This window comes from Budorcas taxicolor, chromosome 7 (assembly GCF_023091745.1).
Source record: "Budorcas taxicolor isolate Tak-1 chromosome 7, Takin1.1, whole genome shotgun sequence".
Classification (NCBI taxonomy): Eukaryota; Metazoa; Chordata; class Mammalia; order Artiodactyla; family Bovidae; genus Budorcas; species Budorcas taxicolor.
Genome location: NC_068916.1, coordinates 42321735 through 42345648, shown reverse-complemented (window position 1 = coordinate 42345648; position 23914 = coordinate 42321735). Strand labels below are relative to the sequence as shown.

At 50.3% G+C, this 23914-nt stretch overlaps 2 protein-coding genes across 9 annotated transcripts; one reads left to right on the top strand and one right to left on the bottom strand.

Annotated features, from left to right (window-relative positions):
• The first annotated feature begins 5622 nt into the window (after positions 1 to 5622).
• Positions 5623 to 14045, top strand: ZNF692 (zinc finger protein 692). Of its 6 annotated transcripts, none has more exons than XM_052642675.1 (12): positions 5623 to 5738; positions 6407 to 6594; positions 6887 to 6918; positions 7198 to 7461; positions 8007 to 8055; positions 8156 to 8278; positions 8563 to 8781; positions 8869 to 8946; positions 9043 to 9121; positions 10539 to 10653; positions 13218 to 13317; positions 13459 to 14044. In XM_052642675.1, the coding sequence occupies exons 2-12, from the start codon at positions 6419 to 6421 to the stop codon at positions 13754 to 13756; spliced, it is 1533 nt and encodes a 510-aa protein (XP_052498635.1). In that variant the 5' UTR covers positions 5623 to 5738; positions 6407 to 6418; the 3' UTR covers positions 13757 to 14044. The 6 variants fall into 6 exon arrangements, with proteins under 6 accessions (XP_052498635.1, XP_052498633.1, XP_052498636.1 ...); XM_052642673.1 differs by having other exon boundaries at positions 8560 to 8781; positions 13459 to 14043; XM_052642674.1 differs by lacking the exon at positions 5623 to 5738 and adding an exon at positions 6106 to 6253 and having other exon boundaries at positions 8560 to 8781; positions 13459 to 14043.
• A 415-nt stretch (positions 14046 to 14460) lies between these two features.
• Positions 14461 to 23149, bottom strand: ZNF672 (zinc finger protein 672). 3 transcript variants are annotated; one of them, XM_052642678.1, is made up of 5 exons: positions 23016 to 23149; positions 22479 to 22938; positions 19356 to 19406; positions 18434 to 18540; positions 14461 to 16965 (listed from the first exon to the last, which is right to left on the bottom strand). In XM_052642678.1, exon 5 carries the CDS (start codon positions 16736 to 16738, stop codon positions 15341 to 15343), a length of 1398 nt encoding a protein of 465 aa, XP_052498638.1. In that variant the 5' UTR covers positions 16739 to 16965; positions 18434 to 18540; positions 19356 to 19406; positions 22479 to 22938; positions 23016 to 23149; the 3' UTR covers positions 14461 to 15340. The 3 variants fall into 3 exon arrangements, with proteins under 3 accessions (XP_052498638.1, XP_052498639.1, XP_052498641.1); XM_052642679.1 differs by having other exon boundaries at positions 22698 to 23134; XM_052642681.1 differs by lacking the exon at positions 22479 to 22938 and having other exon boundaries at positions 23016 to 23112.
• Between the last annotated feature and the right edge of the window lie 765 nt (positions 23150 to 23914).

The following is a 23914-nucleotide window of genomic DNA, read 5'->3' as shown; positions in this document are numbered from 1 at the left end:
TCTTAGTTGCGTGTGCAGGCTTCTCTCTGGTTGAAGGATGTGGGCTCAGTTGCTCTGAGACATGTGGGATCCTAGTTCCCTGACCAGGGATGGAACCCACACCCCCTACAATGGAAGGTGGATTCTTAACCACTGGACGACCAGGGAAGTCCCCCTTCACCACTTTGAGTCAGGACTTCAGATCAAGGCTGTAGCAATTTGGCTCTCCTTAAACCAGGGGAGTGGAAGGTGATTTTTCTATTTAGAAAGAAGAAGATATTGAGAACTCAGACGGTACAGTAATAATATCAGATAGAGCTTTTCCCAAAGCAGGAGATAAAAAGGAAGCTATGGTGCCACCTAGAATCCAGAAAAAATAAATGTCATGAGGATAAATGTAATGTCCCCCCACATGAACCCCTAAGCCTCCTCACAAGTTCTTCATCGGGAGACTTAGGAACTTAACATGAAAAAAACAATTGGCAGTTTCAACAGGCTGTAAAGTCTGTGTAACTCAACAGAGCTAAAGCAACAAAAAGCTAACATTTAATCATAACTTTTGAAATGGGGTGACAAAATGGAATTATTAGATTGGGCTAAATACCAAAAGCAGTTTGGGCTAAAAACTAAAGGCAGAGAAGAAATATAGAGAATCTCCTCTTCCCATCCATGCCAAAGAAGTTAGTGCTTGTCTTCAGAACCTACAAAGGAGGGTGACTATTGAGAGGCTTGACTCATCCCTTACTTCAGTGATGTAAGAAACTGAAGAGAGATTGAGAGGGGAAAAAAAAGGATTTGTTTGGAGAAGGTTATTGGAGGATTAAGGGGTTTAGAGCTTTGCAATTTTGAACCATATCAGACTGACAGAACAAGAGTGTGCTTGAGTCTCAAGGGACTTATTATTATTATTATCTAAGAGTAACCAAGAATTATTAAACTTGTTTGTAATTTCATTCATGGGAAAGAGAAAATAGGATTTTACAGATGTCTACTAAGGGACCATGAAGGGAAAGAAAAAAAATTTTTTTTCTGTTTGTTCCCTGTGGAGTCCTGTTCCTTGGATTAATGAAGGATCTTTATTAATTAGTAAAGTATCTGGAATATGTGAGTGATTTTTCCTCCAACCTTATATTAGGTAGACAAATACCATGTTGAGTCATTGGTATCATAATTCAAGAGTATGATATAGGCAGGACATACTGGGTTGATCCTAAAGGGTAGTTTATGATTGGATACCATGTCATTTTGACTGTGTAGGCCGCAGAGGAGAAGCTGGAGATAGCCAACAATTATCATATACCAACAACAAACACACAAGCCAATAATTTCAGAGAACTAGACGTGCTGTGAAGGAAGTAGAAGGAAATAGACACAGTGGGCAGAGAATGACAAAAAGGATCTGAGTAGGTGATATTGGAGCTGAGATTTACATAATAAGAAGGAAAACAACCATATGAAGAGATAGAGAGTGGGTATTCCAGAGACAAGGGACTCTCTCCAGCGTGTTTGGTACATTTGAGAAATAGTAAAAACAAAACAACAAAAAAAGTGGGACAAAGTAAGGAAATGTGGGGGAGGCCAAAGAAACAGCCAAAGGTCAGACCGCACAGGCCTTGATGTCATAGTAAGGGTTTTGGATTGCACTGCTTGTGCTGCTTCAGTCGTGTCTGACTCTGTGCGACCCCATAGACTGCAGCCCACCAGGTCCCCCGTTCCTGGGATTCTCCAGGCAAGAACACTGGAGTGGGTTGCCATTTCCTTGTCCCATGCATGAAAGTGAAAAGTGAAAGTGAAGTCGTTCAGTTGTGCCCAACTCTTAATGACCCCATGGACTGCAGCCCACCAGGCTCCCTGTCCATGGGATTTTCCAGGCAAGAGTACACTGGTGACCATGAAATGTTTTAAGCAGGAGATTTCCTCCTTCCTGCCTTGTGCGGGTGGCAGCAGAAGGAAGCAGATCAATCTAGCAAACACTCTGTAGATGTGATTGTTTTAGGATATTGGGATTGAGAGATTATTTGGATTATTGCTGGGGTCCAGCCCCCGCAGGATCCAGGGGAACCTGAAGGAAAAATGGCATCGGCGATTGATTTAGAGAGAGATAAGGAAAGAATGTTGTAGATAAGAAAATAGAAGAGAGAAAGAGGCTGATATTCCTTGGTTTACACAGAAAGCTAATAAAGTCTTAGAAGCTCAGGCAGAAAAGTGAACGCAGGGAGCCTTTAAGTTCCAAGGGATCAGCCTGAAAAAAAGAGGGAGGAGAGGGACAGAGAGAGAGAGAGAGAAAATGATTGACGCAGGGTGACCAAGCTTCTTCGAGCGAGGCCCAATAGCCTTATTTTTAAAAGGTACTTTTATCCCTTGTCTTATACATAGAGGGAAATGAAAGATGCAAATTCATACAGTCAGCCCAAACATTACATCTGTTTTGTCTTTATCGAAACCAGGATTTTTTCTGCAAACCTTTCCCATAAACAATGTTGTGTACATTATCTTCTGGCCTTGGAGGCCTGTGAACATTTTATGACCCTCTTTTGATAAAGGTTGCTCAACCAGAAAACTTATTTTCCCTCAAAGTGTTTTTTCTTTATATTTCTAATCTATGTCAGCCTCAGAAAATATCAAACAGAGTTACATTCTCACGAAGCAAAGGTGCAGTGAGTTACAAGAAAGAACCAATTAGCTCAAAAGTCTGATGTGGTTAAATTCAAGGCTACACTTGTTTTTCTTACATTCCAACTATGTTAACTAATGCACTCCCAGGTGCACAGTGGTTAAGAGATATGGGAACTTAGCAACAAGCATTGGCCAAATAATGAAATCCTATGCCAGCAATACTCTAATAACTTTTAACTCTTTAAAAGGCTCTATGTTTTAGGCTTTCCGTGCCTCTCATAGTTGGGAGGCTGTAAATAATCATATGCGTAGCTGCAAGAGTCTGGATAGACCTGCCAAGCAAGCTAGAATGCTAACAGAGGGAGTTTGATTTGAAATATTCCTCTCATGTCCAGGAGACTTATTAGCTATAGCCCTAAGTTGATTTTCTCCAGAGAAAGGTAGTCAGGGTTAGCCCCCTGTTAATGTCAGAGGAGATGGTGAAAGTCATGAAATAGTAAAACAGACAGATTCTGGTTTTGGGGTAAATGCTCGAGAAAGCCTAGGGAGCCCCTTGAGTTCTGAAGCCTTGCTTAACAGTTCTCTTCCACATGACCTTGTCATGGGTGGGATCTCCCGTGGTGACTCCCGGCAGCTTATCTTTGTTATTTTTGTTCAGTTGCTAAGTCGATTCCAGTTCTTTGCTGGACTGCAGCATGCCAGGCCTGCCTGTCCTTCACTCTCTCCTAGACTTTGCCTAAGTTCATGTCCATTGAATTGGTGATGCCATCCAACCGTCTCATCCTCTGTGCCTTCTTCTCCTTCTGCCTTCAATCTTTCCCAGCATCAGGGTCTTTTCCAATGAGTCGGCTCTTCACATCAGGTGGCCGAAGTATTGGAGCTTCAGCATCAGTGCTTCCAATGGGTATTCAGGGTTGATTTCTTTTAGGATTGACTGGTTTGATTTCCTTGCAGTCCAAGGGACTCTTAAGAGTCTTCTCCAACACCACAGTTCAAAAGCATCAATTCATCTGTGCATATCCTTCTTTATGGTCCTACTCTTACATCCTTACATGACTACTGGAAAGACCATAGCTTTGACTATATGAATCTTTGTGATGTCTTGGCATTTTAATATGCTGTCTAGGTTTGTCATAGCTTTCCTTCCAAGAAGAAAGCATCTTCTGATTTAATGGCTGCAGTCACCATCTGCAGTGATTTTTGAGCCCAAGAAGAGAAAATCTGTCACTGCTTCCACTTTTTCCCATTCTATATGCCATGAAGTGATGGGCCCAGATGATCTTAGTTTTTTTAATATCGAGTCTTAAGATTTTATTTTGGGGGGATTTTCTAGGTGGGTCCAAACACCTTCACAAATGTTCCTATAAAAGAGAAGTACAGGGAGATTTGATGCAGACAAAAGGAAAGGTAGCAACATGACTAGAGAGAGATTGGAATGATGTGGCCACAGGCTTGGGATTGCCAGTTCATCACCAGAAGCTACAAGAGGCAAGGAAAGGATTTCCCCCTAGAATCCTTGTAGCAGAAATATTGCCCTGATGACAGCCTCATACTAGCTTGAGGCCTTCATAACTATGAGTAAAAAAAATGTCTGTTGTTTTTAACCACCAAGTTTGTGGAGCTGTTACAGCAACTACAGAAAACTAATACAGGTGACCTGGAGTAAGGTTTTAGCAGTGAAAAAAGCTGGACATGATCGGATTCACAACAAATTTTTGCAGATAGTATCAGCAGGACTAGATTATGTAGTCAAGGATGATTCTGAGGTTTTTGTGTAGTCAAGGATGATTCTGAGGTTTTTGTTCTGAACAAGTGGGTGGATGATGGCAACATTTACTGGGAACTTGGGTCTCTTGCATTGCAAGTGGACTTTTTACCCTTTGAGCCACCAGGGAAGCCCTTTAAAGCTAAGGGGCCAAATAAATCAAACAAGAAGAAAAAAGTCCAGAAGAGAGAGGACTTGGTCCACGGAAAACCCCAAGCTGATTCTCTGAAGAGGATCCAACAAAGGAAAGGAAGAGCCAGTGAGGAGGGAGGAAAACTAGGTGTGTGTGCAGTCACAGAAGCCAAACTTGTGTGAGGGGAGAGGGGTCATAGAGGGAAATATCTACATTGTCAGATATTGCTTTAAGGGTAGAGAAGCAGAGACGGAGAAGGAAATGGCAACCCACTCCAGCATTCTTGCCTAGAGAATCCCGTGGACAGAGGAGCCTGGTGGGCTGCTGTCCATAGGGTCGCACATAGTTGGACACGACTGAAGCGACTTAGCATGCATGCATGCGTTGGAGAAGGAAATGGCAACCCACTCCAGTATTCTTGCCTGGAGAATTCCAGGGATGGGCGAGCCTGGTGGGCTGACGTCTATGGGGTCGCACAGAGTCGGGCACGACTGAAGCGACTTAGCAGCAGCAGCAGCAGCAGAGAAGCAGAGAACAGACCACTGCCTTTAAAAAAGTGACTGCCCCAGGTGACGTTGACAAACGCCGTTTTAGTGGCTTGGTAGACAGAAAAGCTCCACTAGAGTCAACTGAAGAGAGAACGGAAGTGCAGAATAGTCCACAGCAAATTTGGGCAACTTTTCAGATGACTTCTGTCGTGCGTGCGTGCTCAGTCACTTCAGTCATGTCCGACTCTGTGCGACCCCATGGAATGCAGGCTGCCAGGCTCCTCTGTCTATGGGATTCTCCAGGCAAGAATAGCGGAGTGGGTTGCCATTCCCTTCTCCAGGTAACTTCTGTCGGGGAACAGGGAATTAGGAGGGAGAATAGAAGATCAACTACAAAGTAGGAACTGTTGCAGAGGCCACATCCCTGGCTGTTTGAAGGGGCTGGGGTCAGCGCACGGGAGGAGGGCTTGGCCCTATGAACTCCATTTCCCTAAGCCTTTGGCCACCAAACACATGAGCTCGCCGGGGCAGCGACCCTTTTATAACCTTTGCACGGTTCAGCCAGGAGCGTGAGCAGTTTGTATGGGAACCACGGCTCCCAGCAGGCGTTGCGCTGAGCGGCCAATGCGCAGGCGCGCGCAGGCAGCTTTCGACTCTCCCCTTCCCCTCAAAGCCCGGCGCCAGTTCCAGGCTGGAGTCACCGACGCGAAAAGGGACGGGTTCCTCTTAAAAGAGAAACACCGGCGGCGCGCGCGAGGTGGGCCCCTGTCCTCCCGCCGCTCTCCGGGCCCGCGCGCGACACGGGGGAGGCGCAGGCGCAGTCGGGATGAGGGCGGGTGGGGGCGCTCAGGTAAGGCCGGGGTAGGGGTGGGTCGCGGCTGGAGCTCTGGGCGGCCGGGGAGCTGCCTTAGGAATTGGTCCATCCGACGCAGTGTGAGTGTTCAGTGGGGCGGCCCAGAACGGAGTTGGGGGGTGCCCTCCAGACCCCCGCCCCTGCCCCCGCCCCGGCTCTACCCAAGTCGTCCCAACTGTGAGGAGCTCTTCCAGTGCAAACAACCTCTTCCCTCATTTACCAGAAAAGACTCAGGCCTTTTTCAATATAAAACTGTTACCTTACCCTTTACCCCGCCCTAGTTGAGATTTTCTTACCCCGTAGCTCCAGTTCTGCACTTCAGCGTGCCGGGGATCAGGCCATTCTGACTCTGATGCTGTCCCCTTACCTCCCACCCCCGCGATACCCACCCCCCAGCACTAGTTTACACGCCCTGACAGGTAAGCAGATGTGGTTCGGGCCCGGTGGCGGCGAATGCTGTTGCAGTGGTTTGGTTCTGCCCCAATTCACCGATGAGGAAACTGAGGCCCCGGCAGAGGGTGGAGGTGGGGCCTCTGGAGCCGTATCCGATCAGCGTCTCCTCCACCCCGCAGGCCCTGGTACTCATGGCGGCCTCGCCTGCGGACGCGTCCCGCAAGCGGCGGGAGAAGCGGCGGCAGCTGGATGCGCGCCGCAGCAAGTGCCGCATCCGCCTGGGTGGCCATATGGAACAGTGGTGCCTCCTCAAGGAGCAGCTGGGCTTCTCCTTGCACTCGCAGCTGGCCAAGTTCCTGTTGGACCGGTTAGGGCCCGGGTCCGGGGTTCTGAGGGAGGGCACCCAGGCTACAACACCCAGCACCTTACCCGTCCCCTTTCCCCGACACCAAGTGTAGTCCTGCTGCTCCTTCCCACTGGCAGATTTCTCATTTCAGAAGCAAGGCCAGTGTGGTTTGTGTGGTTTGTGACCTCCCACGGTCTTCCCCCACCTCTTGGTCCGCAGAGGATAGAGGACCCCTTAAGTGTGTGAGTGGCCAGAGCTGAGGGCAGTTGGTCAGTTGGGCCCTCACTTGACCTGCCTCTTGTCCCCCTGGCAGGTACACTTCTTCAGGCTGTGTGCTTTGTGCAGGTGGGTAGGGAATGGCTAGGGGTAGAGAATTAGGAGCCAGAGAGGGAAGAGGGGGCAACAGGGAGTGGTGTGACCTAGAAATACCCTCCCTATGGGGACTGGATCAGAGGGAGCCTTGAGTGAGTTTGGGCAGAGATGGGGGGAGTTGGACAGCTGAGAAGGGCCACCTGTGGAGAAGGGAGTAGGGGGTTGGGGTACAGGGCTGTCTGAATGTGGCTCCCCAGGATGAGAGGAGAGGGCCTCCCAGTTCAACCTTGACTGTTGCCTTTATTGCTCTAGGTCCTGAGCCTGTGGCCCCCAAGGGACTGCAGTATCTGGTGCTTCTATCTCACGCTCACAGCCGGGAGTGCAGCCTGGTGCCTGGGCTGCGGGGACCTGGGGGCCAAGATGGGGGGCTTGTGTGGGAGTGTTCAGCCGGTCACACCTTCTCCTGGGGCCCCTCTTCAGGCCCCAAATCTCCAGAGGAGCCAAATCTGACCCCTCTTCCAAGTACTGACGAGAGGAGCTGGTGCCCAGAGCCCAGGAGTGGGCAGGAGCCTGCAGGTAGGCTGGGGGAAAGAAGAGTTATGGAGAAAAAAAGAGGGGAACTCAGAACCCTATTCTGTAACTTAGAACCCCATTCTTCAAAAATGATCCTTTCTCAGTGGAAAAACTATGCTGATAAGGAAATATATCCTCAATATATTTTTAGGTATGAAAAGCAGAATACAGAATTGGATGTATCATATGTTACCATCGGTGGATAAATAAGAGAAAAAAGGAATTTATTTGTATGTACTTATAAATGTATAAAAATTTCTGGAAGGGCATATAGGAAAATAGGTTACCTATAGGAAGACTGAGGTGGCTGGGGTACAGACTGGAAAGGAGACTTTTCACAGTGTACCTTTTTATACTTGTTTCTTTTTTTGCGCCATGTGAAATGTACCATTTCTAAAATCAAACAGTCCCTCCCACTCCAGTAGCCTGTGCCCCCTCTTCCTTCTTCTTCCTAAGAGTCTTCCCACCACTTCAGGCCTTAGAACTTCACCTGTCCTCATCCCTCCAGTACAGAATTCCTTCCGTTTTGACACTACCCATGCCAACAGGTTTGGAATCTAACTGTGATGAGAGGGCTCAGGAGGCCAGGATGCCCAGGTGAGTCTGGGGTTGGGGAACAGCAGGGGACAAGATAGACCTGGGTGGACAATGGAAGAGAGGGAGCAGGACTTCACACTTGCCTTCCTTGGACCTGCAGGGGGGTGGGACCCTCACCGGAGACCTTCCCATCCCTCGGAGAAGATGGGGAAGAGGAAGAGGAGGATGAAGAGGAGATGCTCAGTGATGCTAGTCCCTGGACCTACAGCTCCTCCCCAGATGAGCAAGTTGGGGCTGAGGGAGGATTCTGAACAGAGTGGGCTAGTTGGTGGGGGTGGGGGGTGGCCGGGGTGGGGGGCTCTTGGAGCTTTGTTTTGCAGACTTCAGGGAGTGGCTTGTTGGTGGAGAGGGCAGGGTAGGCTTTGGGGAAGGCAGAAAGAACTAGAGATTTTGAACTGGGTGGAAAGTGAGTTTGGGATCTTTGCAATTTAGGGATTGGGGTTGGGCTGGGGCTGGCTGAGGATCCATGAGATAATGTCCTCCTCCTTTTCATTCTCCTTTCAGCAGTGAGCCAGATGTCCCCAAACCACTCCCTTCCCCTGTCACCCATGCACTTAAGGATGGGGAGATAGCCCCAGCCCCTGCAGCTGTCCCAGCTCCTCTTGCTTCGCCGTCCTCATCAGCATCCTCATTGGGTTCTGGAGCTCCTAGGCCTGTAGAAGTCAGGATACAGCCAGAGCTCAGGGGGACCCCTCAAGCAGACCAGCAGACTGAGCCCCCGGCCAGGTAACCTGATGGCTGAGTCAGAGGGCAGGGGCATCCTGGGACATGGCCCTCCCTCGAGGCCCTCTGCTCCCTCTTTGCTGCCCATAGCCCTGGGAGTCAGGCTCAGTCTGCTCTGGCCTCGGCATGGGATGAGGACACTGCTCAGATTGGCCCCAAGAGAATTAGGTAGGACTGGGGAAAGGGGCCCCGGTAGGGAAGGGTGAGGAGGGAGGTGGAGGAGAGCCTGCACAAGTCCTCCCGCTTCCTGTTCTCCTTCCTCAGGAAAGCTGCCAAAAGAGAGCTGCTGCCCTGTGACTTCCCTGGCTGTGGAAGGATCTTCTCAAACCGGCAGTATTTGAATGTGAGGATGTGAGGGGTACAGGTTGGATTCTGTGTAGCCTCATGGGTGGAGGAGGAGGGCTGAAGGAGAAACTGAGGTAAAGAAACCTGGGGTGTGGAGGAAATTCAGAACCAGGGAGAGAAGGGTTGGGATGGATGTGCAGAGCTTGCCTACTGTTCTAATCACTAATCCAGATGACTGGTAGATAAGGCAGGAAACCAAGCCTCAGGTGCACAGCTGCTGCCATACTGCTTGTTGCACAGGCCCTCTGTTGACCACATGGAGATAATGGTGGCATTCCTCAGGCTTTGGAGGTGCTAGTGACTGTTCTAAGTACTTGATATGTGTTGAATCTTTTGATCTTCTCAACATTCCTGTGGAGTGGGCGCTGATACTATACCTGCTTTGCAGATGAGGAAACCGAGGAACACAGAAAGATTAAGCATTGCCCCAGGCTTCTCATTAGTGTGTCCTGGTGCTAGGGTTCCTCAGTCCATTGGACTGCCTCGCTCTGCTGGCTTATGTCGGTGGTCCTGCCCTAGAAGGTTTAGGAGACAGTCTTGTCCTCAGCCTTGCTACAGGAGAGGTTTGAGGCAGAGAGAGGGAAGAGTCCAAGCCCCACACTCAGCGAGAGCTCTCACAGGGTTCTGAGGCTGGGGGACCCTAGACCAGAGGGATGGTGAGGCCTGGGTGGATGGGATTTGGGAGAAGGGGAAGGTCCCCATGTGGTTGCAAAGCTCTAGGCTTTTGAGAAGAACAGCAGGGCTGGTCAGACATATTTGATTCTGTTAATGAAGGAGACTGAAGTAGCTCCCAGCAGTAGTTTAAATATGGGGAAATGGGATTATGGAGAAAGGGAAAGCCCATGCAGCTTAGTGAGCCAGAATGTGAAAATTAGACCAGATAAAAAGAGAAATATTTCCTAGAAATACTTGAGGAGTTAAGGTTGAAGAACACACTACCCTTAAGAGTGTTCCAAGTTGAGAGAGTGTGTGTTTCCAAAGCACATTTAGGAGAAAATTAAATAACCCCATGGTGAGCTATTAGTAAAATGTAGGCTATCTGAGGGACACTGTTGGGCATTGATATTGATATCAAGGAGAATAATTATAACCATCCAAAATGTGTTCCCATCCCTGGCAGATGCAAGTGTATAGTTAGGGAACCAGGAATGTCAGCAGAATTGCATTTTGTTCTGGGAACTGGGCATTGCAGGGTGAGGTTGTGACAAGGAGATGAGATAATGGAAGTTGAGGGCAGGGCAGAGTAAGGACAGGGTGGGATCAGGAAGGGATGGGATTGGGCTACTCACGTATAGGTAAGGACTGGACTATAGGTGAGGCAGTGACAAGAACTGTTAAGGAAAAGGGCAGAAGAGCCTGCCTGCTGGGTCAGCTCTGGTGGTCTCCCTGAGAAAGCCATGTGCTTCCTTCCCTAGCACCACAAGAAATACCAGCACATCCACCAAAAGTCCTTCTCCTGCCCAGAGCCAGCCTGTGGGAAGTCCTTCAACTTTAAGAAACACCTGAAGGAGCATGTGAAGCTGCACAGTGGTGAGTGGTGGAAATGCCTTTTCATCTCCCCACTGTGGGTCCTGTCACCTACCCCTGTGGGTACCTTCACCTTCCCCACGAGGCCCATCACCTCTTATCTGCCGGTTTTGTCACATTGCTCTGGGATAACTCTTCATTCACACACTCATCCTGCACTCTCTTTTTGTTGAGATCTTGCCTGTTTTAAACTGTTCTAAGTGCTTGGATTTGGCAGTGAATAAAGCAGACAGTACTCACCTTGTAAGATGTCCACTCTACTGGCACTGGGCCACAGAGCTGTGAAAGGTGCTTTGAGCAAAGACCTAAGTGGAGAGAGAATGAGGCTTAGCCACACCCATAGGCAGCTCATGAGAGGACCCTAAACTGGCATCTCCAAGCATGATCCCGGAATGGAGAGGAAGACAGGAGGTTAGAAAGGAAGGAAGAGAGGTCAAATAGGTGGTAGAGGGCTCCAAGACCATCTTCACGTTGGCTTGGCTCCTGGCCACATGTGATGGGCACCAGTATGTTGGAAGGAGGGACACAACTGACTCTAAAAGGAGCGTTGTCACTGCCATGTGAAGAATGGAGGGACTGCAGTAATGTGCGGCACAGTAATGATGACCTGGACAGTCGAGTCGGTGAGAAGTGAGACTGACGAGTGAAGATGGAGCCAGGGCTACTGTGGGTAGAACAGATTGTCCATGGGTAGGACTGTAGAGTCAGGGAAGACTTGGAAAAAGACTCGAACCTGAGCAACTGGGTAGAAGGTGATGTGATTCCCTGAAAATGACAGAGAAGCAGGTTTCAGGAAAGGGACATGACATTTTATTTGGGACATGCTAATCAGGTGTCCCAGAAAACATGAACCTGAAGTTCAGAGATGTTGGGTAAAAAAGAAAAAAATGTTTATCATGAGCACTTGGGTGGTGTTTAGAGCTGTGGGTGGAGTGTTTCTACAGAGAGAGAGTGAACATAGGTAGAGAAGAGGTCTGAGCAGGGCAGGTGGGAAGGTCAGCTATGGAGGGGCCAGGGAGGCAGCTGAAGAGCAGTATCTGAGGAGCCAAGTGGAGAAAGCGCTCTAGGGAGGGGTGACCTATGCCAGTGCTGCCGAGCTGAGTGAGATGAGGATGTGGACAGGCCATCAGACAGGGTAGTGGAAAGCTATCCTTGACCAGATGACAAAATGGCATGTGACAAGGGAGATAACAGCCAGCAGGGGGTGGGTCTGGAGCAGAGACGAGCTGAGGAAGTGAAGACAGCAAGTATGGACAACTCTTTGGAGTTTTGCTGTGAAGGCAAGCAGAGATTTAGGTATAAGCTGGAGGGCGGGATCATACACAGATGATCCCACAGAGAGGAAAGGCTTGCTGATGCCAGGGTTGGGCAACCTCAAGTCAGTGAGGAGGGGGTGTGTCTGGGCACAGTTGGAAGGCAGCCACAGGGAAGCAGGGACTATTCACATATATGGGCACAAAAAGCAAGTTGCCTGGTGGATTAGGTGAGGAGAGGATGTGGGCGTTCTTCCCTGGCTCTTTTCTTCTGGGTGACTTATAAAATGAGGTCATTGCTGAGTGAGGTTGGTAGAAAGAGGAGGTCATGTGGAAAATGCCCTTCTGGACTCTAGAAAGTGGGAGTGAACTGACCAAGGGAATGCAGAGGTACTGTGGCAGGGCAGTGGGGAGGCTCGAGACTTGTAGTTGTGTATGAAAGTAGAGCCCAAGGTAGGGTAGTGGGGAGTTGTAGGTTGTCTGCCCTGCTCGACACACATGTGCAGGCCTGGAGCAACCAAGTGTTGTATTTATTCTGAGTTGGGTTTTAACCAGGAAAATATAGCTGAGGAAGAGGGAGACAGGTGAAGTGAAGGAAGGCCATGAAGATGCCTTGGAAATGGACTGGTCAGAGAAGGCAGGGAGACAGTGGGCCACTGAACTGGCAGCCTGGAGTTGTGGGATTACTGTAACAGCACAAAGGATGACTGGAACTAGGATGCTTGAAATTGTGATTTCCACATGGTGCAGTGATGGTGCAGAACCTGGGAGTGGTGGCTGAGGAAGGGGAGGGGGCCAGGTTAGTGAGGGTCTGGGAACCAGGAGAGTGGAGGGCTGGACATGTAGAGAACAAATTGACATCAGTGGTAGTGACTGAGGAGAGAGCCTGGAGCGGGAGTTGTGTGGAGTACAAGTTAGTGATGGGGATGAAGGCTCTAGGTATGTGTGTGTGGTCTGAGGGCAGGGCATACAGAGCAGTGGTTGGGCAGAAGACTACAGGATGCATTGAAAAGGATGGCTGTCTCCGCTGCCGCAGGAGGTGTCGGAGAAATGTACGAGGCCTGGGAGAACTGCTAGAGATGGGCAATGGGCAGGTGCTGTTAGAGCTGGCAGGCAGGTTCAGGAGGAGAGGAGAGGGGATTGGTTCTTGATGCCCACAGGGTGTCTGTCAGGTCACAGGGCACTGTTGTGGGGCTGGGAGGAGTGAGACATGCAGACTAAATAGGGACAGTGCTCCTTTGGAGGACTGGAAGGGGTGGGCCAAGGAGGCCCTCAGTTTGGGGATGGATGCTTGGCTATCCCATGTGCCCACAGACACCCGAGACTACATTTGTGAGTTCTGCGCCCGGTCTTTCCGCACCAGCAGCAACTTGGTCATCCACCGGCGCATCCACACTGGAGAGAAACCCCTACAGTGAGTGGGGAAAGGGAGCCTGGTGTGGGGTGAAGTGGGGAGGTGCTGGAAGGACACCTGGGAAGCTGGGACCAGGAGGAGCCCCTGGGGAGCTCAAGATGGGCTGAGGCACCTTCCCTCACTCTTCTCCCCCTGGTTTAGGTGTGAGATCTGCGGGTTTACCTGCCGCCAGAAGGCATCCCTGAATTGGCACCGGCGCAAGCACGCAGAGACAGTGGCTGCCTTGCGATTCCCCTGTGAGTTCTGTGGCAAGCGCTTTGAGAAGCCAGACAGTGTTGCAGCTCATCGCAGCAAAAGCCACCCGGCCTTGCTCCTGGCCCCACAAGAACTATCTGGTCAAGGGGAGTCCTGTTCCAGCATCTTGGCCTCTGTATCCGTCGGGGCCAGTGAAGGTTCCAGGTCCTCTCTGGCTCCTCAGGCTCCCATGCTGCTCCCTTAGCGAGCATTCCGCAGAATTTGGGGATCCAGGTCCCAGGGACTGGAAAGGAGCAAGAAGGGCCAGATGCCTGGTGTCCAGGAACTAGGGTGATGGGGAATGCAGGGCAGGGGCAAGACCAGATTTTAGGGGAGCCAGGCTACTTGAGTCTTCCTAAAGGACAGAATAAACCCAGTATTTTACATAGACCTGTATGGGCAGAGTGAGTATTTTGGCACCTGAGGTACAGAAATCTTGATGCTTTTAGAAACAGGCTCTGCTGGAATGTGCCTGAGTGTACAAGTGTAGGCCCTGTTCTCTCTGCAGTTCCCCACCTGTCCCCACTGTGAGGACCCAGCTTTCTTTCCCAGTTCACTTTGGCTTCCCTTTTTCCTGTGGAGAGTCACACACACACTTGCCTTCAAGCAAGGCAGGGTGTGATTACTAGGTCATTCCAGAGGGATGGCCTGGAGAAGGATTAGCGGTATGTGCCTCTGGGCCACATTTGTATTCTTTGTTAACCAAGACAACCAGGTGTATAGGGACCCCTGAAGAGTCTTGCCTTCCAGTGCAAAAATGAGGGGGCTATACAGCCAAGGTTGCTGAGGTAGCCTGGCAAGGGACCAGAGACCTTGATTTTTGAAAGGGCCTGTTCCTTGGGTGACTCTTGGTGTCTGTGAATACAGCAGCCTCAAGTTTAACAAAGGGAGCTCTTGGCATCTAGAACTCAAACAATTCTTTATTTCACCATCTGCAAGAAAAAAAAAAGGCCAATTCCAGGGAATTTTCAACCCTGCACTGTGGCCTCTGTGGAGCTGTTTTCCCATGGTTCCAAGCATGATTTGTACATAGCATTCTTACTCCACTTGGCAGTGCCCAGCTTTGTGGACCCATGTGGTCTTGACTCAGGTCCCAGGCTATTGTCCCCTACTTGGAGAACACTACCCTGAGAAGCACCCTGATCTGTATACCAACAGGTCTGTCCCATGAGACAGGTGGGCAGCCATGCTGAGGGCTCATGCCCACCTTTACATGCTGTGAAGCACGTCTCTGAGTTCTTCTGGTGTGGAGATATCGTTCAGAAAAGTGAGCTCTCCCACTATTTCTCTGCAAATTTCCCATCTCTCAGAAGCTGAGGGAAAAAGCAGCAAGAGACTTAACAGCTAAGTGATAGGAAGAGGCAAGAAGACCACAAGGCTGGTAGGATGTGACTCTAGCCACATCAACAGTCATTACCTGAAGAGACAGGATACCAAAAGTACCCAGAAAGAAAAGGTAGAGGGGACTCAGGCCGCAAAAAGGAGATGGAATAAGAGAAGACCTGAGAGCACAGCAGCAGGGATGCAACACATCGATACTCGGATGCTGTTCTACGCATGGGGTCCTACACCTGCACCTCAGAGGGGAAGAAGGAAGGGCTGAGAACAGGCAAAGAGCTGAGAAGGGACGCAGGTGTAGGGGCGCAGCGAGAAGCCAGGTGAAGTCCTAACGAGAGAGATGGAGAAAGGTGATAGGCCATGCTGTCTTTCCACAGACCTCCGTCTGCGAGTTGTCCTACCGTCCCTGTGGCATTGTATGAGTGCTTGTCTAGCCCACTCCAGAGAAGTCTCAACAAGTCTCTCTCAACTGAGACAAAAAAAGCCCTGGCTTTTCCTGTCCTGCTTGCCCAGCAACTATGAGCGCAGTGCCTGCCTTGGGCTGAGTGGCAGCGGCAGCAGGAGCAGTGGAGGCACGAGCACGCCTGTGAGCTCGCTGGTGCTGTGACAGCGAGCGGCTGTGGCTGAAACATTTGCCACACTCCGCACATTCCGCTGGCCGCTCGCCCAGGTGCGTCTTGCGGTGCAGTGCCAGCTTGGAGCCCACACTGAAGGCCTTGCCGCACTCAGGGCACTTGTGGGGCTTGTGGCCAGCATGGTTGCGCCGGTGCACATTGAGGTTGGAGATGCATGTGAAGCACTTGCCACACAACTCACAGCGGTAGGGTTTCTCACCTGTGTGTGTGCGCCTGTGCTTTGTGAGGTCTGAGCGGTCGCTGAAGCAGCGGCCGCACTCAGTACATGGGAAGGGCCTCTCACCTGTGTGGATGCGCTGGTGCACCACCAGGTCTGAGCGCTGCCCAAAGCCCTTGCCACATGTGGCACAGGCATGTGGCCGCTCTCCCTGATGGCTGCGCTGATGGCGCAGCAGCGTGGAGCTCTCACTGAAGCGTCGCCCGCAGTCGCCGCAGGCATAAGGCTTCTCGCCCGTGTGTGTGCGCTGATGGCGCACCAGTGTAGCGCTCTCCAAGAAGCCCTTGCCACACTCCGGGCATTTGAAAGGTTTCTCACCTGAGTGCGTCTGCAGGTGTCGCGTTAGCGTGGAACTCTTGCCAAAGCTCTTGCCACATACACCACACTGGTGTGTGTCCGGAGCACCTGGCTGCAGGGGTATGGAGTCACTGGGGCTCCTGGCTGCGTGGACACGCAAATGGCTCCGAAGTCCAGCGCTGCTGCGGAAAGCCCGTGAGCACTGTGTGCAGCAGTGGAGTGTGTCAGCAGGCACAGTAGGTGTTCCCCATGGGTGCGCCCGTGCCAGGTGGAAGCGCAGCGCGCTCTGGCGGAAGGCTCGAGGGCACAGCGGACAGCGTTGGGGCCTCTCAGGAGGGTGCCAGCGGCGCCGGTGCAGCAGCAGAGCCGGGAGGTGTGGAAAGCATCCACCACAAACTCGGCAGCGGCAGGAGCGGATGCGCCGCCTGTGTACGCTCTGGTGCAGGTCAAGGCGGCCGCTGTGGCGGAAGCTCTGGCCACACTCACTGCAGATGTAGAGCGTCTGGCCCGCGTGAGCGCGTCTATGTGCACGGAGGTCTGAGGCCTCTGCGCATCGCTCGCCACACTCTAGGCAGCGGAAGCTGCTGTCACCACTGTGGACGCGCTCATGCCGCAGCAGCACTGAACTGTAGCGGAAGCTCTTGCCACACTCACTGCACCCATAAGGCCTGCCTACTGCCACCTCTGAGGCAGCGAACATGGTGAGGGCCAGGTCTGGAGCCCTCAGGGTGCAGAGTGCCACTCACAGTCTGGAGTCCACCTTCTCCATCTGAGTTATTTTTAAGGCATAGAAAGGGGGCAGTAGCAAAGGGAAGGGAGAGAGGCCTGGAAAGTTGGTCTGTAGATTCCGGGGTTCCTTTTCTCATGGCAGGTGCTGCGGCTGTTTCAGAGGTGGGCTGCAGCTAGGTTTACCATGTACCATGAGCCCTGCAGAGAGAAGGTCACTGTGAGCTCCAGCAACATCTATGACAGCTACACCTTGGGGAATGGAGGGTCAAGCACAGGCTCCGTTTTCCCTCAGTTAGGTCATCTCCTCAGTTCCATTCTCCAAGAGAGGAGGCAAAACCATGGGAGCCTGAGAAATATAGGCCAGGGAGGGGTGTGTCCTTGTGCCACTAGGAAGGGCAGGAGGGACTTAGAGGGAAGTTTGCCTCCAGTACAGTGCTCAGAAGAGGAGGAAGCGTGTCCAGCTTGTTTTATAGCCTTAGACCAGGGATCCTGGCCCTGGTGATGCACTAGGAAATGACCAAGGAGGGATGGGCAATGAGAAGTCCTCTAGGCCTAAACCAATCAAAGCCTTCCAAAGACTCAGGGTTTCCTGAGTAACCAATGTGAACTGAGCCAGGCCTACACTGAAATTGGTGAAGCATAACCCCCTCAAGCAGCAGCAGCCCGGGCAACAGGCTCAGGAATGGCTGGGACCTGAGCAAGGGAAGGTATTTGAGAAAACTGAAGTATTGCTCCTTGGCTTTGGATAGCACCTAATAAGCAGTCACTCCACACCAGGGCACAGTCTCCAAGTTCCCTGGCCTAACCTTGAGAAAGCAAAGCAACTCAGGACCCAGGAAAGGGGTAAAAGAATATTATCAAAAGTTTATGGTATTATTAAAGAAAGTGAAGTGAAAGTCGCTCAGTCGTGTACGACTCTTTGAGACTCCATGGACTGTAGTCCATGGAATTCTTCAGGCCAGAATACGGGAGTGTGTAGCTTTTCCCTTCTCCAGGGGATCTTCCCAACCCAGGGATCGAACCCAGGTCCTTCACATTGCAGGCAGATTCTTTATCAGCTGAGCCACAAGAGTAGCCCATTATTGAAGTGCCTTTCAAATTTCTAGGGAGGGCGAGGAAGGAAGAAGGAAAATCCTTTCTAATTCTCAGGGCATCCAAGTTGTTTGCAAACATTCTGCAGATTTTCCTCATTACCCCAGCTCCAAGGATCTGAGAACCTGAAGTAGCAAAGAAGCCCCTTTATGGGGATGAAATCTGCTCTGCTATTCTGTTTATCTCAAACGGTATCCCTGAATCCTTCTGACAAGTTGGCCCAGATGGCTGTCCATGAGCAGGATCAGCATTTGTGCACAGAACTTCCTGTGCCCTCTAAAGCACACATGGGGCTGCTCTCCTAACTTGGCTGGCCTTACCACTGCCTGCCTCAAGACCCACGGCTCTGTCCCCAGTTCAGTGGGACATGGGAGACAGGTATAGTCACTATCAATTACAGCCATGTCACCCAACAGATCAGAGATAGGAAGTAAACAACAGTCATTAGTCATTTTCTTATTAGCAGATGGCAACTCTAAATTTCCAGAGCTGTGGTTAAAACACCCCACAGATAGGGTTCTAATCTTCTGGATGCAAATGGACTCAATTTAAAAAAGCCTTTAGAGCTACAGACCTGCAGGAGTGGGCTCTGAAGCATCTGCTCCCGTCCGTACTATTGGGCAGGAGTGGCTGATGTAGGATATTCTCTCTCTGTGCCTCTGGAGCAGGGTGTGCTGTGCCCTGCAAGAGGGGTAAAATAAGAGGGACAATGTGATTTTAAACTGAGCAGAGAGGACAGATGCAGGAAGAGAGAAGAGGGGAACATTTCCTGGAAGAGAGGTATTTTTTAAACGGATATTTTCAAGTATAAAAAACTTAACAAGAAGAGTATCACAGATCACTCACTCACCTTCAGCATTTATTTACATTCTAAATTATGTTTCATCTACAACATCCCCCCAACTTGCCCCAGCCCATACTTGTTTTAGGAGATGGGGTGGGGGAGGGGTGCACGGGAATATTTTAAATCCTGGTCGTCTTATTCAAAGAGTTTTAAACAAAATCTGTAATTAGGAGCAAGAGACCTCCGCAGACCTGAGAACAGACTTTAGAGGGAGTCTCTTGGTTCTTCCAGAAGGAGTTTTCAGTCCAGACACTTGCTTGGGTTGCTGATTCTAACTGGTCAAAATCAAAGGAATGTTTGCTCTTGTGTGACTAAAACCTCTCAAGGGTCAGTGGTTGATCCTAAATGCGAAGGAAAGCAGGGCTTATGTCCTAGTGAGTGTTCCCCCTCACCTGAGTGTCTCTGGAGACCCTGGCACCTCTCAGGCCAAATTTCTGGGATCAAACCCTCTACCAGGCTACCGCTTTCAAGGGTACATGTCCAAGGAAGGTAAGACAAATGCACAAACATAAACACACACACATAAATGACATAAACAAAGATACCATTTTGCCCCATTACAGACATGGAATAAGAGACCCTGGTCTAGGGTGCAGGTTTGGTGCTTGAGTGTCATGGTGTATCCTTCAAGTTTCACTTCTGTTCACCTTACCCCATACTGGAGCTTGCCCTTGAAGGAAAGGGTCTATGCCTGGAAGAAAATCTGAAAAAAAAAAAAAAAATAATAAAAAGTATTACTCTGCCAACAGAACAATTTCCAGACTGTCCTAACCATCATTTTCCTGATGAGTTTTGAAGTGTTATACCACCAAATTTCTTTGACTTTGGGGACAAGTGAAACTTTAAAGAGGGAAGGGGGTAATTATGTGTGAATTTATGAAAAATCCTAGTTGTTCAATTTTAGTAGCTTTTAAGCATTTAATACTTACAGATTTATTATATGTAACTAATATAAAACAAGTACTAAGAAGATAAGCTAATGGCAAAACTTAACATCACAATACATTTCTGAGTTTCGTTTACCACAAAATGTATTTGTTTCTTAATAGATATTGCCAGCATTTCACGTCATATCTAATGGTTCACATGATTGTTGGACTAAATCAGGATTTAGTACATTTACTAACAATCTTCTGTGAGAGAAGTGTAGCTCTTTTTCTTCTGAGTTGTACTGTTGAGTCAAAATAAAGATTTTCCTCCCTGGTTATCTTTTCTGCCAGGCCAACATTTCTGGGGCATTGTGAAGAGGTGAGTGATCATCTCAAAATTCCTCCATCTTTAAGCCAGAGTTGGATGCAGATGTGGGTTTGAGGGCTGCCTCAGCTGTGCCACAAGCGACATGTGGCAACTGAAACTTGAAATATGGTTGGTTCCAAATGAGATGTGCTATAAGGGCCAAGTACACTCCTAACTTCAAAGACTTAGTATGAAAAATAATGCAAAATATCTCATGAATAATATTTAATACTGACTGTATGTTGAAATAAAATTTTAGATGTATTGGGTTAAATGAAATAATGAAATATATTTTATAATTTATTTCACCTGTTTTTAAGACAAGTGATGATTACAAATGTGGCCAAATGGCTTGGAACACATACAAAGGGAGGCTACCCCACTTCACAGTCCCTGGAGGGACTGCATGGAAAGGTCACTAACTTCTTGGACCCTTAGAACCAGAGAAGCTGGACACTCTTCTCATCTGGCCACACCCTCCAGAGGGTCCATCTGCTCTTCAGGAAAGTGAATATCTATAGTGCCATGTAGATCTGTTTGGGACTTGGGGTTGTGACTAGTGCAAAGCCTATCACTGCTACTCTCCTAGTTGTTACTAGCATCTATTTGGAATGGCTCTCGTATGTATGTTCCTGTGTATGTGCCACTTTCCTCCACCCACCAGTCCTTTGAGCTGGGTACTACTGGGCACCCCTGTGTGACCTAAGGTTCCCCTGCGGTGCGAGCTTTTCTAGAGCCACTCAGGCGGCAAGTGGGTCCAGAGACAGGAAAGGGATGGCAGGCCAGGAGACCTGTCTGATTCTCCCTGATAGTCTCCAATCCTTCTGGCCCCGGCCAGTTGATAGTAGCAGATCAGAAGTCCCTGGTGACCTCACAGGCTGCCATGGGACTGGGGTTCACTTGTGCTTTGCATTTGATTCTTTGCAATCCTGGTAATGAGAAAGGAAACTGTTGGCCTTAGAAGTGGTTTGGAGAGTGGTAGCTGCATTTGGGAGAGAAGATTCTTCGCTGGCCTCTCTCTATATACTTAAACCCCACCCTAGTCCCAGCCCTAAAGTCTGTTCTGTTGCCCCAGCCTTAATGACAGTGTAGTCTCAAGGACTCTGAAATACCCCTAGAGGCAGATGAAATTTTACATCCATTATGAAGCAAATGATACACTTTTCACGGCTGGGAGGAGGAGGGGGGAGGAACTGGATGGATGGAAAAGTTTCCCTTGCCCTCTGGAGCCTAATATGGGTCTTTTCCACTTGTAGGTCTTTCCGCCTGAAAGCCCTTTCCCTTCTTCATTCAGTGCTCTGCCCCAATAATCCCTCCGCAGAAACCCTACTGAGCACCTCCACTCCTCCAGCCCCCTCCTTGGCTTTATTTTGAATAATCAGTGAAAGTAACATTAAAGAGTGATTCCCAGTCCACTAGGAAAGGTTTCGGTCTCTTTTCTAAGTGAGGATGGGGTATGAAATCCAGAGCAGCAGAGTGGCCACTCCTCACTTTCCTCTTTCCCTTAATAGAAACATGGTCCAGTATTTTAAAAGACCTTGTCTCTTCCAGCTTCAGATCCAGTCTGACATATTTAAAGAATTGGTGGAAACAGAAACGACAGTTCTCCATTCCCCTCAACTGCCCAAGCCTGATCATGATCCAAGCAGATTCTTTTGCAAATTTTTTTTCACAAAGATTTTTCTCTGTGAAATCTGGGAAGTGTGGAGAAGGTATGTATGTTGACAGGGAGAGAATATAGCAGTATAGTTTATTCTCTATGTTCCTTCGACACACGGGCAAGACTACAGCTCAGAAGAGCCAGAGAAGCCCAGAAGCGGGATGAGGGAAGGGCTGTAAGGTGGTTTGCATTGTTCCTGGGCCTAGCAAGAAGTTGGGCACACATAAGGCATCTAATGCTTTTTAAAAATGATGTATTAATCTGCAATGCTATTCTTTCAAGCATTAGGTTCCTGGAGGAGAGTGCCTCTCTCTAGTCATCTTATCCTCCTTAGCCCTATCCACTGCATACACTGCAAATACTCTGCCTTGGTTTACTAAGTGGAAACTGCAACCTCTGTAGGGGAACTAGAGAGGCAAGTATCCAAGTTCTGGGTCTTCCATGGCTGGCTGTGTGACCTTGGACAGGGGAGTCGTGTGCCTAACACGCCTGCCTGAGAAAACTCAGTAGAGGAAACTATTATAACGTCTCCTATGAAAAGAGGTAGGTGTAAAGTCTGAGAACGGCAGTTGCTGAGTTTTTAGGATTTACTCTTCCCAGGACAGTTTTGAAGAACTCTGAAAAAGGGGTTTGACTCCTACCTCCTAAACATCCTAAACGTTCTGCAAAACCTTTCAAGTTCTTCCCCTCCCCGACTGCCCCCAACCTCCGCAAAGAACCCTACTTAATGGGATTAGAGAAGCGTGGGGCTTTCGCAGACCCTCGACAAACACCGTGGGTTTAGAGTAAGTAGTGACGTTGATTACTCATTTTAAGGCTTTGTGTCTAGTACTTAACGGGAGCTGAGAACTACTACTCGAGGAATGAGGAACGCCGCACCTGAGCAGGTCACCTTCACGGGCCCCCCGCCGCAGCGCAGCCAATCCCGGGCGCCTCAGTTAGTTTTCGTCACGAGTTGCTGGTCAGATTCTCCTTGGACGAAATTTCCCATCCCTGGGCCCACCTCAACTCTTTGCCCTAGGCGCCAGCCCACGCGAAGGGCAAGACAGGGCACCAAAAACGTAGTGTAGAGTAAGGGGCGTTTAATATGGTCGGGACCTGGAGGCTGCCGCTGCCCTTTTATTCGGACTCAGCCTGGTGATATCCGCGTCTTGGGGCCGCCAGCAACGAAGGTCACAGCGGGAAGACTGGCGAGGACAGACGGAAGGCAAGGCCTGGGAGGAGCAGGCCGCGCGGCAGCAGCGGACGCGGGCCGGCCAATCCCTTGCTCCGCTGGGCCTCTGCGTCACTAGTTGCTAGGGAGGCGTTCTTCACGGCGGCAGACGCTGGCCGCGCGAAGCTGAGGGAAAAAGCCGAGCGACAATTGGGGATCGCTGCCCCGCGCTAACCCTCCCTCCCGCCCCTTGGTCCCCTCACCGGTCGCCGACTGGCTCCTCGGACACCGCGCGGCTCCCACTCAGCTGGGTCGCTGACCCCCGCCTCCCGGACTGCGGGACTGGGGCGGGGAAGGGAGGGAAGGAGCGCGGGGCGGCCTAGTTGGGGGAACTGGGAGGTGCCTCGGGATTGAGGATCACGCTCCAGCCCCGCTCTCCCGGGTTGGCCAGTGGCCTGCCTCACGCCGGTGCGTCACCGGTTGCTGGGAAAACTACGAGACGTAAGACGGCTCCACTAACGGTCGGCCTTACCTGCACTGGGCGGAATTCCAGTAAGGGGGCGGGACCAATAGACAGAGCCTCAGGAGACTCCTGGCCCGCCTCCCTCCCGTGTCAAGGCCCCACCTTCTTCCTGGGCTCAACCAATCCCTGCCTCCTCCTTTGCCTACGTCCCACCCCCGGGTCTCTTCCCGCCCAATCAAGAGGCTCTGAGCCCCGTGCACAGCCTCAGGGCCTACTGGCGGAGTCCTGGTGTATGCTTTTGTGTTTCTGCGGTTCACAGGGGCAGGCGTGGACGCAGAAAGATATCCCCGCAGGTGACGCAGCCTGGCTAGGGGTGTCCCGGGGTGTCCTTGGGGGCCACCCATCCGAAAGTCCCGGCAGTAAGCTAGTGACTTCTTACAAAGAGGCCACACTTGATACCTGTCATCTTAATCCTTGCCATAGCCCTGCCAAGGAATTGATGACCCGTCCAAGATTGCACTACCAATATTGGGGGGGTACTGCTAGTCGGCTTTCCAGTTGTCTCTACAAAAGCATACTGGCTGAGCTCTCCGTTCAATGTCTTGTTCCACTGAGATGTGCTGTTAATGTTGTTTTCCAGAAACGCATTTGGCAATGTGATCGTCTGCCCTCAGGGCTGCCTATCAGGCTCTGGATGAT